General features: G+C 33.3%; 3 protein-coding genes across 3 annotated transcripts; all 3 read right to left on the bottom strand.

Moving 5' to 3' along the window:
* Positions 1-1,230: 1,230 nt before the first annotated feature.
* On the bottom strand, positions 1,231-2,999 carry LOC114757616 (uncharacterized). The gene is made up of 8 exons (XM_028946698.1): positions 2,804-2,999; positions 2,640-2,696; positions 2,404-2,506; positions 2,245-2,312; positions 2,065-2,130; positions 1,899-1,967; positions 1,497-1,565; positions 1,231-1,415 (listed from the first exon to the last, which is right to left on the bottom strand). The coding sequence occupies exons 1-8, from the start codon at positions 2,924-2,926 to the stop codon at positions 1,338-1,340; spliced, it is 633 nt and encodes a 210-aa protein (XP_028802531.1). The 5' UTR covers positions 2,927-2,999; the 3' UTR covers positions 1,231-1,337.
* A 3-nt stretch (positions 3,000-3,002) lies between these two features.
* On the bottom strand, positions 3,003-6,506 carry LOC114757615 (protein FAR-RED IMPAIRED RESPONSE 1-like). Its single transcript, XM_028946697.1, has 3 exons — positions 6,274-6,506; positions 3,914-5,088; positions 3,003-3,595 (listed from the first exon to the last, which is right to left on the bottom strand). Exons 2-3 carry the CDS (start codon positions 5,030-5,032, stop codon positions 3,563-3,565), a joined length of 1,152 nt encoding a protein of 383 aa, XP_028802530.1. The 5' UTR covers positions 5,033-5,088; positions 6,274-6,506; the 3' UTR covers positions 3,003-3,562.
* A 1,683-nt stretch (positions 6,507-8,189) lies between these two features.
* LOC114757614 (cation/H(+) antiporter 2-like) lies at positions 8,190-10,875 on the bottom strand. The gene is made up of 3 exons (XM_028946695.1): positions 10,720-10,875; positions 9,477-10,467; positions 8,190-9,376 (listed from the first exon to the last, which is right to left on the bottom strand). The coding sequence occupies exons 1-3, from the start codon at positions 10,873-10,875 to the stop codon at positions 8,190-8,192; spliced, it is 2,334 nt and encodes a 777-aa protein (XP_028802528.1).
* Positions 10,876-14,614: the final 3,739 nt, after the last annotated feature.

The following is a 14,614-nucleotide window of genomic DNA, read 5'->3' as shown; positions in this document are numbered from 1 at the left end:
TGTCAAAACCCATATAGTAATATTAAACTAACCTAATAATCTCATCGCCGCACAAATAGACTCATTTGAGCACCCAGCCTTACCCCACTTGAAAATACATATGTAGTCCCAAATGAAGGGTCGTATATCACTACAAAAAAAAAAAAAAAGACTTTTAGCCACGACTTTCAAATGTCACCACTGAAAATCCTACTTTCAACGGCGACTATATGTGTTGCTACTGAAAGGGTACTTTTAGCAGCGACTTCTTAGAATAGCTATTGAAAATCAATTTTTTAAAAATGAGAGTTTCAGCGATGACTCATTTTATCACTGCTGATGAGTTTCAGCGACAGTTGCTACGGCAATGATTGGTTGTCACCACTGAAAGGTAATTTTTTTCAGTAGTGTGTTTCACAATTTCTTTTGGAAAATTTGACAGGACAAAGAGCTCCATGAAAGTGGGTTCAACCATACTTTGAGATTTGAGTTCCAATTCACAATTTCTTTTGGAAAATTTTGTCAATAATCCTTGACTAATTTAGCAGCAGAAATTTTCCGTCACTAAATTCCGTTCCTAATGTTAGTGATGGAATTTGTGAGAGATTAACAACGAAATTATTCCGTTACTAATATCCTTTTTTTTTTGTAGTATTCTACTCCTTCACTTTTCAAAGGAGGGGTATGATAATTACTTTTCATCCTCGAAGCCACTTTCTTCATCATTTCTTACTTTCATTTCATTCTGTCCCCCAAACAGAGCATAAACTAAGCCTTCTATATCAATAAAAAAAATAAATATTCACATATCCTGGACATTTTAGGTTCATCTAATATGCCGATGAAATTAAACCGTGGACTGTTGTTAATTTTACCTTCTCAGAGGATACGTGAATATTGCATCACTGCCACACTCCATGGACTCACAAAAACCACAAAAAGTTGTTCATACGAGAAGCTATTATTTTGGACTATTATTCTGGACCATGTCACCTACAAATATTACTAACTATTATAACAGGACCTTTGATGATTTAAATTCCAATGGAGCGGTATTGAGGTGCTTAACTCCATTTCAATTTAAAATCTTGTCACATGAATCCAGTTTTTGTTCATCTTTATTTATGCGGTTCCATTTGGAGATATCACATTTCATCTTCTATAACTCTCTTGTTAGTAACATTTCTCTTTCTATCAAAAGTAGAATAAAATATCGGTTGGTACCTTTCATCAGGCCCTACGATGCCAAAATGGGATGAATCTATGCTCATCAGATAAAGGGGTTAGTATTTGACTTCTATCAAATATATGACACTGAACATAAATGACCATCTACACCTCACTATCAGTTAACCTAACTATTGCAGAGGGTTCCTTGAATTGAGTTGTTTGGCTCCAATCTCAAGTAACTGTGAGGATCCTTCAGAGGACTGTTCCTGCAATGTAGAAAAAACCGTTATGAATAGTCTGGGGGATAGAAAAGTACACAGCAGCAATTTCAGAGCTAACTCAAGTACCACATTTTGCAAGCCATCTTGAACATCAAAACAACTTGGGTTAGTTTGTTGTCTGAAATGTAACTCCGCCTACAAACATAAAAATCAGCAGCAGGATGTCATCACTAAAATGCCTGAGAGTGATTATAATGATACACAGCAAGAATAGCTAGCAACACCCTAGCTTTGCATATATTCAAGAGTTGTAAGACGCAATGCAAGGGATATTACCAGGTAACGTCATAGAATAATAATGAACTGAGCGTACTTAGAATCAAAGTTTGATGAGGTATTGAAAAAAGACAAGCCATTGGAGAATTTCAAATAAATATTTTCTCCTCTTTTCAGTTCTCAGTATTAAAAAAGTTTATATTAAAAGTAATCCCAATCCTAATCCTCGGAAAATATGCTAGAATAACATACCATCCCATTCATCCCTTGTGGAGTGATGTAGTGGGCATCATGGATATGAGTGATTGAGTTCAATTGTCCCTGCAACACGGATCAACCCAAATTCAACTGTCGAATCCCAAAAAAAAAAAAAACAGAATATAGAAAACACACTAAACATCAACCAAATCTGCATTACTAGGCCTTGGATGTTATGGTTGCTGAAAAAATCAATACGGTTGGTAGCCACTTTGTTCAATTGTCCCTAAAACATGACACCAGAGAGCTGTTAGGGTATTCAATATTATCAAGTGCACAACATATGGATGTTTAAAGTAGAAATGAATTTCTTGATCCCCAGTTGTAGAGGACTTCTTACCATCCCCGAAACAATTTGTTGAGAGGCATAATAGGCGTCCAAGTTGTGAGATTTGAGTTCAGCTGATCCTGAAATAAAATTAACAAAAGGAGTCCAAATTTCAAACGCTATGAAGCTCCAGTGGTTTGGAAAATAGTCACACCATAATACCATGCTTACTACAAGTGCATCTATTAACAATGAGACTATGCCGTACCGTTTCTTGAATGCTCTGCTGTGATTCATAAGAACAATCAAGGCCTGCTGCTCTTGTAGAATTGGCCTATAAAGAACACAGTTCATAAAAAATCCAACTAACTAGCTGTTCAACTCAATTTTTTTTGGGGGGGGGGAGCATTGCTACAGTAATATAACAGAATAATCAGATTTTTCTTTTATATAAACAATGAACCAACCATTTGCTGCCAGCTGCTGTCAACCCCGATGGCAATGATCTTTGGCTCTGGAAGTACCTATTAAAACATAATATTGGTGGAAAAAAGTAGTCAATTTAATACAACCAAAAATAAATAAAAAAAAAAATAAAATGAGTACAATGAATGAATGAGTTCTAACTAACCTGTCTTTTCTTCAAAGAATTGTCCTTCCTACTCATATTACAAGCAGAGTTACTCATATTCACATGATTAGAACCAAGAGTCGGTAACATTGGTTCCATGACACGCTTAGTTGAGTTATTCATGTTCTCACACTTTCTCAAAGCTTCTTCTAATGCATTTACAGCAGTAGTGTAACTTGCTTATGATAAAGACCCTTTATCACCCAATTTAAATGCTTGTTGATAGAGATTAGTAAAGCATTTGCTCCTAGAGTCCACCACATCTGACAACTCTCTTGCTATTTGTCTATTCTTTGCTTCTTTTGTCCATCGTTTTAGTATATACTGAGATGGGATATGATGCACACCAGAAATTTGTAGAACAATCATTACATGCCTAAAAAGAAAACCATTGAATTCAAAGAAATGGCATAAACAAGATGTATCGGACGTTATATTGTTCCACGAGACAATAAATTGTCAATTATCTTCAAAATCTTGAACCCTAAACATCTTTGTTGGTCCATTTTCACTTTCCATTTTTGGATGGCAAGCGACAGCTCCCAAGACCTCACTCTGGAATTTCTTAAATATTGTTCGTGTGTGCAATGGTACCATTTGTTTCTCAAAAGGTGAGGGGGATTTTAATGCCGGTTGTTTATGGAAAGTTTCAAAATCAGCTTTTGCTTTGTCTTCACATTTCCCTCGTAATATCACTTTGTGTTGCTCTATAAACTCTCAGCGTAGTTTTCCTCTGCACATGCTTGTCTAACAAACAGTTTATAACTTCTGATCGTTGCCTTGTAGACATTCCTGCTAAGAACAAATCACCCATATAAGTAGGTATCTAGTGTTTACGATCCTCATAAATTGAGCATAACCAATTATCATCATTTAAACTGAATCTCCTAATCATTTTCCACCATTGCTTCTCAAATTGTTCATTTGTCCAAGACATATAAACACACATTTGTTAAATTTAGTCATAAAATTTGCGTGCTGCCATGTTACATGACTTAGCTTTTCTGGAATTTTGCTCAGGATATGCCACAAACAAAAACAATGATGAACCCCTAGAAGCACTTCAGCAACAGCTTCTTTTAGAGCTATGTCTTGGTTCGTAAGTATTACCTTTGGAGCACATCCGCCCATTGCCCTCAACCATGTCTGTAGCAGCCATGTATAAGTTGATTTAGACTCATCAGACACAATTGCACATCCCAGCAACAGGAACTGATAGTGGTGGTTCACACCAATAAAGGGAATAACAGGAAGCTTATATTCATTCTTGATATGTGTGGTGTCAAGAAGAATCACATCACCAAAGTGTCTATAATCAAGCCTACTTTTTGCATCAACCCAGAAAACACTTCTCAATTGCTGCTCTTCATTTAGATCTCCAGCATAAAAGAAATTAGGATTCTCATCTTGCATGCACATAAAATGGTCAAGCAAAGCATGGATATTTGCTTCATCTAAAGCCAGATGCTGTCTGTTGCCTGAATGGTTTCCCCTGCTACCTTTTCTATTGTCAGCCTTCATCTTTTTGGTTCTAGCCCTGGTAATCTGTAATGCATCACCGTTGCTACTTCTTAGATCTAGATTCCCATTTCCCCTAAAGTAATATGCTTGATCAGGAAAAATTTCATGGTCATGTTCTTTTATGAAACTACAGATGATCCATTGATCGTCTTGCCTTCTCTTCACATGCATGCAGGCCTTGCAATCTGTCTTTGCCCAAGATAAGTTCACTCTACCCCGTTTCCTTTTTACAGGAATACTTGGCATCTTATCTATATTTGAAAGAGAATTTGAAGTTTCAGTTGCACAGGGTTCTTGCTTGTTTCCATATCTGGTACGTGCAAACTTTGCATCATTAAATTTTCCAGATATTTGAGACCGACGGCTAGCTTTTATTATAGCAGTAAATCCCACTGATTTTGCATAGTCTTTATAATATGAAAATGCTTCCTCCTTTGAATCAAATTCCATCCCATCATGGGGCTCTGGTAATTTTGAAGAATTCAAGTTGGTTCCTTGTCCAGTGCACCCTTCATTTCCAAAATTTGCTAATTCAGCATTGATACCAAGCCCTGCATTCCCCTTATCATTTCCAACAACTTTTAAAGAACTTCTGGGTTCATTACTATTGTTTACACCATCCGCTCCATCAACCAAATCAGCAACAATAGGATTACAGCTGTCTTCATCATGACATTCTCCTGATGGCTGCTTAAGGTCTATCCCCATACAAAAAATTTGAACTTTTCTTTTAACTTGTAGAAACCTGTCTACTACATCTGAACCTGTGAAAATAGAAGCAGAGAGTTAAACACTGTTAGATAAAACAAAAGGGAAGAATTATAGTCTACACAATAAAGTTTCATCAAACATAATTCACAGAATGATCAAATTAATGGACTATTTAAAAGTCTGGCAGGGATACCTCTATCTTCTTCATGCATAGGATCATTGACAGGGTAGATTCTAGCTAAATCCATCAATATCAACCTCCATCATATCCTAATAGATGGGGCAACCACTGTTAGAAAATAGGCCATTGACAAAAAAAGGATAATATATTGTATGCCACAGACAGATCAGCCAGGATCTTAATGCAGACAGAAACAGGTCTGCCAGAATTCTACATTGATACATCTGCAAATAGCTTAAATGACACCCACATCGGTCTTTAAGAATGTCATGAGCTAGATATTAAGGATTCGATCCTATTCAAAATTTATGCCTCTTTCCCCAATCCTTCCTCCCAAGCCCCAGGCATCCTTTGCAACAAATACCAAAGTAAACCAGAGGCTTATTCCAGATGGTAATACAGAATAAGAAAAACAAATAAATTCATTCACAAAAAAAAAAAGCAAATGAAAAAGATGTTCATAAAAACAGTTGTGAATGAAGGGGTTGTTCAGCAACAAGCCAACAACAACACATGCTCGCAGATGAAAAATCTCAGCTTGCCATTATAATCAAGAAATTTTCATACTTGAAGAATCAGCTTTTAAAATAACACTCCATAGCTTCTATACTGAGCTTGATAACCAGCCAAACTTCGCATATTTTTTATGCCACAGGTAACCATCCAAACTTCTAATTGCTGATCCAGTACAAGAACAGAGCCCATATCAAGCGCAGTAAACACTCTTTTCAGTCCATTTTTCCTCCCAATCTGCTAAGTTCACAATTGCTAAACAGCAAAAAGTCTTTCACTTAAACTGCAAAAATAACTTTGGGTATGCATGTACAAGCTCCGGAATAAAAATACAAACACCATCTTCTAATCAACCAAAAGTGAAATCACAAGCTGAATCATCCATACTAACTTATTCGTCCATGGACTAAAAATTGTTTACGAAATTTAACTAAATAAATAAAAAAGTATGCATTCAAAAACCACATCAAACCCAAATTTAACTCAATGAAGCCATGTCCTTAATAAAAATCATCAATATAATCCTTAAACGCAAACTAATTACCAAGGCGTTCAGTGATCCTTCGACAGGCTTCATAGAAACGGTACTTCCAACCGCAAACTCGAACAAAATCCGCTGATTCTGGGGCTCGAAGAAATAAGTGAGGGTGACATAAGAAGATTGCGGAAGCAACCTTGAAGTAAGGTATGGGCAGCGACAAAGTTCGATCACAAGTTTCTTTCTTTGTTGTTTGTAACTTTATATCAGTTGGTTCTTTGGAGAAAAGAAAGAAAGCAGCTTGGATTCTGCAATGCCAGTGACATAGATGGATTTCGATCCCTCTGCTCTTCTTTTGTTGTTCTATTTTTTTTTCCTCTTCCTTTCTTTGAAATTTGTTTTCTTTGTCTTTCCTTTCCTCTTCTTTTCTTTTCTTTTCTGTTCATTTTCTTTGCCAGCCTTGTTTTTCAATAAAAATCCACTTGGAACTAAAATACTCTCAAATGCAATAATTTAAAGAGGAACTAAGCTGATTATATAGATATGAATGTTTTGCCATGAAAGCCAAAAAAAAAAAAAAACAAAATTAGAACACATACGTAACCCCATTCCTAAATGATAAAAATTAAAAAGAGAAATCTTTTTTTAAATATTTTTTTATTGGAAAAAAAACTTCATGCAATTCAACTTTTATTGTGTGCAATTTTACTTTCTTTATATGCAATTCCATCACCCTTTGCATAGTATAATCATCTTTCTGTATAACTCATCTTCCTTTTATATAACTGAACTTTTTTTGTGTTTAAGTCATCTAATATGCAAATTAAACTCTTATATCCAAATAATGTTTTATATAAATCATTTTTTTTATGTAATTTAACTTTCTTTTCGTGCACTTTATCTTCTTTTGTGCAATTTATTATCCTACTGATCATATGCTGATTAAGTTTGTAGTGAGGGATTTATTCTCAATTTTTCATTTTTTTATCAGAACAGGTAAGAAACAATAAAATTACTCGCTCTTGCTTTGATGAAACTAATCATGCAATTGGGTGTCCTGGCCTTAAAAAAAAAAAAAAAAAGGAATAATGCAGTGGGGTGTCTATTGGTCCGCCTGGCTCTCTTATAGCGTTGAAGGTAGAGAAGTCGGAGGGAAACAATGAAAATGAAGTTTTGCACTTATTGTTAAAGAAATGAAGTTAGATGAAAATTAGATTAGTTTAGCATTCTCATCATTATTGGCAAAAGAAGCATTGTCATCACGTAAACCCCAAATTCACATTCCAAAAGAAATGCTCAAACCCACGTTTGTATAATCATAACAACTTGACAGAAAAACTAATATTAATAATAGATGAAATTTACTATTAGTTTACGCTTTACAGATTACTTCAATATATATATATATATATATATTGAAATCTTCCTATAAAATTTGTGTAAGTGGTAAGGGTGGGATGAGATGGGGATAAAGGTCAAAGATTCAAACCTGATATGCGAAAAGAAAAATATTGGTATTAATAAAATATTTAGAAATGAAAAGAAAAATATTGGTATTGAATAAAATATTTAGAAACCAGCGGGACTAGATTAAAAATTGAGGAGAATTACATGAACTCATTCCTTTTTCTATACTTTTTATCACTTGATTGAATGTTTAAAAACTTCACTAGCCTATATAAGGATTTTTTTCCCCCTTTGATAAAACCCTATAACTCTTTGGTAAGAAAAAACTAAAAAGAAAATCCCATAACTCTGTAGTGTATGGCAAAGGCCCCAAAGCCCATTTTTCATCCTACAGGTTTCCCAAAAGATCATAAAACCATTGATCTTAGTAACTAACATCATCTTCTTTGAATATAGCATAACCTGAATACCCAAAAAGAAAATAGAAATCTTCCTCTTTATATCTATATATACAGATTATGTACACAAAACTCAATATATCGAATTGTGAATGTCTAAGTTTACACTTTCTGTTATCAATCATTCATCAGGTTTTTCTTCACATCCCTATGCTGTTGTACAACCAAAACTGAGCCATGAATGGCCAATTCTGAAGAAGCCAAGACATCACCAACTGTTCCAAGTTCTGGACACTCCTCCCAGTCACTCATACCAATTGTCAGTGAACAATGTCCTCTTCCACCCTTTCCTACTATGAACAAAGAATACATATCCCCTATTTCTTTGAAAACTTGAACTGTTTGTGCTCCATTGCTCACAAACTTCTCCACATATCCGATCTGACCTGACGCCACAAAGCGGTTGTAGAAATCAACCATAAAGGTATTATCAATCTCATTCACTGTTTCTTGCCCTGACAATGACATGAGAATTTCTTTGTCTTCTGATTCTTCGGTGGATGTCTCACTTTGTGGCATAGAGGCGAGTAGGAACCTGATGATGGTCAAGTTGATTTTAGAGTGTTGCGCCATGCGTATGCTCCAAGCAATGGCCTCACGATCATCTGAACCTCCAAAGAAAAGTGTTGCAACATTTTGTATGCCTTCAGAGGCAGTTAGTTGTGAAAAGCCAGGAACTCTACTCAGTCCTCTTTCTACAATGACACCAACTGAACAAGGGGCATGTCTGAGAACCTTCTGATTTGTAGTCCTTATGCCTTCCTTCCCACTTTCCAATTTTCCATCAATACGTTGGTGTTTGTGAAAAGGAAGCAAAATAATTGTTACGTGTAAGTCCTCTGCATCATTGCAGACATCCTCATACAAACTTGGGAAAGCAGATACTGCCTTTCTTTGGTGGATCAAAATCTTTGTCTGAGTAGTAAAGTTGTCAATAGCTTCATTAATTTCCACCACATCATTGCCACCATAGTCGTCATCATCACTAAGCTCAGCATTTTCTTTTTGATGGTATAACATATTTGACTTGATCTTCTTTACAAGCTCTATTAGGTGCATTGAGTAAATGGTAGCCGGTGATGTTCTGGAGCCATTTATTGCTAAAACCAATGCTAGTACAGCAGATACTTGACGAGGATCATACATGCAGGCTAGAATTCGAAGCTCATCCTCCACTTGTTGTGATTCAAGAGTTGTATGTTGGTTTGCAAACATTTTATCATCCGCTCTGGTCAGAGAAGCAACAATTATTCCTGATATAATTGTGTTAAGCACTACTGCTACTAACAACACATTGTAAGCTTCTGCAGAAAAACTCTGCAGATTAAAAGGAAAAAAGAGGCAATGAATCAGTACAAAAAGTTGAGGTTTGAACTGTGAATGAATTGAAGTCAAGACATAAACTTACAATTATTCCCTTGGCAGCTGCCCCAAAAAATAAAAGATCAGCATAGCCTCTGGTGTTCAATATGAAGCCAAGAAAAATACCTTCACTTGGAGGAATTTGAAGGTAACGACAAGCCAGAAGAGTGCCACTAAGCTTACTTGCAATGCTCAGTAAGATCAATATGGCAACATTGGTTACATCATTCAGGTTTCTCAAGGCAATGAGGTTACACTGAAAGCCTAAGTAGCCAAAGTACACTGGAAGTATAAAGTTGTAAATAGAATAACCTAGTTTATGTATCAATGTTCTGGCTGTTTTACCTTCCCTGGGAAACATCAAGCCAACTAAAAAGCAACTAATTATACTATTGAAACCCCAAATTTCTATAATCATTGAGTTCCCTACAAGAAGGAATAGGATGAGTAATAGTTGAGGAGCCTTTAGGTACTTTTGGTTTACATGTCTTTTATTTAGCCACAAGGCTAAATGCTTGTTTATTAGAATCAACACCCCAGTAATTACAAGGCAACCTAATCCACCCAGAATACTTTTTGTATGCCAGTTAACTAACAGATTGAAAAATAACAAGCAAGTCATTTCTGTGATTAGTGCAGAAGAAACCGCGATTCGCCCCATGTTCGATGCAATCAATCTCATTTCTGATGCCAAACGAATCACCAAGGGAGAGCTTGTGTATGATACGATAAGCATAATGATCAGGCAGAAGTATGGCAAAGGGGCATTGTTTGTTAACTGCCTGTACAGATAAAAGGACACTCCTAAACCAAAAATTCCACCTACTGCTGCACCTCCACAGGCTACCAAACTGACTAGACGTAGGTTGAGCAACATGTATTGAGTATTCATCTCTAATCCAAACAAGAAGGTGATGAAGATTCTGCAGAAGAAGCTCACAACTTCATAGTAATTTGTAGAACTCTGAAGGAAAAAATATTCTTGTATTTGCTTAACATGAGATAATGCCGTTGGCCCTAGTACCACTCCAGCCTGTTCAACAATAACACAACCACAATTTCATCATCATCAATGAACTTGAATCTCTCCATTTCAATTTGATAGAGTTCTTTTTTCAGACAGTGATAAAGACCCCCACCAACGTGAGTGGGTCAAACACTAAAAACTACACAGTAATTGACGCTATCAAATTTTTAATGAAATGATTCAAATCCATTATCGTCCATGATTGAGTGAAAAACCCCAAAATTAAAAAGTTCCGATTGAGGAAAAAGACGAAGTTACCAAAATTTGCGCAATGGGTCCGGGCTGACCGAATGTCTTAAGCACAACGTTGAAAAAGTGTGAGATGACGAGAATGCAGGAGACTTGCATGCCCATTGAGCTCAGAGGGTTGATCAAATCGTTTTGACGACAAAACATGCTGTGTGTGGCGTCCATTTTCGCGTCAATTCTATGTCAGAAACCCAGAAATTTGGAGAAATCAAGTTGAATGAGAGAGAAAGTTATTGTTTTTGTTGGAACAAGTTGATTATGGGAATGGCATTGTCTCTTTGTTTCAGATCCTATATTTTTGGAAGAAGACGCTTATTTGACATAACACATACGCCTCGTTTACTTGTTCTCCCTTCACTTTAGCAAATGGTAACAATAATAATTAATCATTAATCAGTTAAATAAACTTACAAATGAAATAATTAAATACGTTTTGTGAAACGTTAAGTCTGCCCGTATTATTAACTTTCTTAAATGTTGTACATTGAACAAAAATTTGGTCAAATTAATTCTATTTATAAGGTCAGATTCTCTAATTATTATGTTGTAATTAGTTGTTAAAATACATATGTGCATTTGCAAATTTACTTATGAACACTTTTAAATTTTTGTATAAGTTTTTATAATGTAAATTATGATTTGTAAATTTTCGTATAAATACTTGTTTTCTTGCTACTAGTAGTTCTTATTTCTTAAAACACATATATCTATTTGTAAATGAATATAAACAACTTGATTTAAATTGTGCAATTTATTATTTTATAAATATATTTTGTTAATATTAACTAAACACATGTTAAATTTGACTAAGTCAAGAAAAGAAAACCTTTTAATAGGCCCTCACATAAATTAAATAGCTTTTGAGTAATCTTTAATCAAACATATTAGTAATTGAATGATGATAATTATTAGTGTCTAATTAATTACTAGCTTCAATCCTTAATATAAAATTTAATTGGAATTAAATTTGATCATAAATATAAAATCTTAACCTATTTTTTCAAAATATCCTTATTAATTATAAAGGATTCTCATCAAAAGATAATTACAATCATCTAATGTAATAACTTAAAAAAAGTAATATATATTTGTGACAAATAATCAATTTAACTAATTTATTTAATATTATTAAATTAGTTATTTAACTTTTTTAACCACTGGAGGCACCATTTGTTTTGATGACCAACTATGAAAACATTTGATCAAATTTGAATGCTGTGACATGGAGAAAAGCCACTCAGGGTGGTTGTGACGGGTGATAAAGCTGAGGGTTTCACATGACTTTCGATGAGGTCCCACGATTAGAGCCAATGTGTAGTCTCAAGTTGGCTTGAAAATGACTTTGTTCCTAAAAATCAAAATAATATAATTAAACATAATAATCAAGCCACTCATCGGTATCAATGTGTTTCTATCACTTATGTTCAATGTTATTGATATTAATAATTAATTATAACAATAATCAAGCTCTACTTCATTCATATTAGATAGACAATTAATCTATATGTAAAAGCTAAATACTCAAAAATAACAAATAGTGAATCAAACAGTTAAATTTAAGGATCCGTTTGGTGTGAAAGAAATAGAAGAAAAGAGAAAAGAAGAAAAATTTCTGAGTTTAATTTTTAAAAAAAACTTGAAGAAATAGGGCTAAAAGTTTTTTTATTAAATTTTCTTGCTCTTTTATTTTACATCTCATTTTTATTAAGATTTTATAACACAGCGAATAAGAAATGTGGAGTTCGAGATTAATTCAATAAACACGCACAAAGTATGAAAGTAGAAAATTTTGCATGTTGCTCGCTCACTCAAAAAAAATTTAGCATCTTGGCAAATTTATTTACATGGAAAATTACTATGAAGTTTTAAAAAAATATAATTACTGAAATGTTCTAATGATAAGTGAACATTAAATATATATTACATTGGCTCTTTAATATAAGATATTAAGATTCAGTTAAACTATTTTAGTGAGATTAAAAAAATTATTCTAAATTATTTAATTATAACATATGCTATATAATTTTTTAATAATATTTATGTGTATCATTAGATTAGATATGAATTTATAAATGGGATAAATAAAAACAATAAATATAAATACTTTAAAGTAATTTGATAACTTTCTTAATCTTTTAAAATTAATTAATTAGGTCTTATATTAAGCACTTGAGGTACTATCTCCGGTTCTTAATATAAGACCCTATTTGACTTTTATTTTGGTTCTAAATATAAGACTCTAATCCACTTTGTCTCTTATATTTGTACATTTTTTTTCAAAGTAGCCCTTCTAACAATGATAGTTCTAGTCAATACACTTGATTAGCAATGATATTTTAGGAAAGACAACACTTATTTAGGACAAATAACTAACTCAACTTACTTTCTTAATCTCCTCAAATTAGTCAACTGACTCTTATAATTAGGACCGGAGGTAGTATTATATATTAGACTGTTCTCTCTAAATCTTGTTGCATATATTATGTTCTTCTCTTAGTTATATTTTTGAGAAAATGAGATATAAAAAAGTTAAAAATTGTAACATTTTAATTCAGATATTTAAGATTTTGAAATTAATAGGAAGGAAGTAGTGCCTGATTTGAGATTTTGAAATTCAAGAAAAATTTTAAAAAAATTGCCTTTGGTATTTTTACCAGGTTATGACAACACTTCCTTCGAAAATAATATATCTTGATTGTGAAATAATAAGTTTTAATTTAAGATTAACAACATATTTTTTCCTGATATATAACATGTGAATCAATTAAAAATAATAATACTCCATATAGAAATAATAAATCTTGATTGTGAAATTACAAATCTTGAGTTGGGATTAACAATTCTTTTTTCTGGTAAAAAAATGGTTTTTTATTATTTTTCTTAAATTTTAAAATCTCGAATCAAAGTATTAAACACCGCTTTCTTTCTAAAATTTTGAAATATTAAATACCTGAACTGGAGCACTGCAATTTTTTAGCTTTTTTACGTATCATTTTACCTGTTATTTTTGCCACATCATAGTTCGTTTAGTTTCATCAAAATACGGCAAGCTTCAACAAGCTTCCTGTGAATCAATCGTCCAGGATGATGCGGCCTGATGGACATTAGCTGTATACGTGTTTACCATTTTTGTTTAGTTTTTTTTTAACCTTTTCTTTATTTCGTTTGTACTATTTAATACCTTGTCTTCATACATTTCGTTGGAATGAAAGTTTTCTTCGTTGGCAACATACACACACATATATAAATTCCTCCATTTTGATCAAAGCCCTTCGAATTTCATGCCACGTTCAGTTTCTGGGCGAGCGCGCAAGTTCTTTCATACAGAAGAGAACTAGTAGCCAACGAGAATCAGTCCGAGAATCAGTTTATAATTTATAAAATTGTAAGTTTAAATTCTATTATTGATATGAAAATTTTTTTAGTAGAAATCAGTTAGCACCTTTATGAGCTTTTCTATAGTTTGGAAGTATGTTGTAGCCTTAATGAGCCCAACTTACTTAAACTTTTTAAACCGAAAAAAAAAATAGGTATGTCTGTGCGGGAAAAAAGTTGGAAAATACTTAGGTCTTTTTTTTGGCCAACGCAAAAACACTTAAGTCAAATTTCTTATGTTTATTATGTTAAAATTTTTAATCACATATGGTCATATGTCCTAATTTATTTTTTGTCTATTGATAATTAAATGTTATTAAATGTTAATATTTCAGAAAACATCACATGGTTATATGTAATTGGAGAATTTGTATGTGAGTTGATAATTATATAGTAATGTTTCAAAAATAATACACATGGTTATATTTGATTAGAGAACTTTACATGATGGATATAAGAAACTTAGATATCAGTTGGTATGAAGCATTGAAATTAGGGATAGAGACTAGCATTACAATTAAAAAAAATT

This window comes from Neltuma alba, unplaced genomic scaffold (genome assembly GCF_004799145.2).
Source record: "Neltuma alba isolate B1F8T4 unplaced genomic scaffold, ASM479914v2 tig00010614_pilon, whole genome shotgun sequence".
Classification (NCBI taxonomy): domain Eukaryota; kingdom Viridiplantae; phylum Streptophyta; class Magnoliopsida; order Fabales; family Fabaceae; genus Neltuma; species Neltuma alba.
The sequence above is the reverse complement of the archived record's forward strand: the minus strand, read 5'-3'. Positions and strand labels throughout refer to the sequence as shown.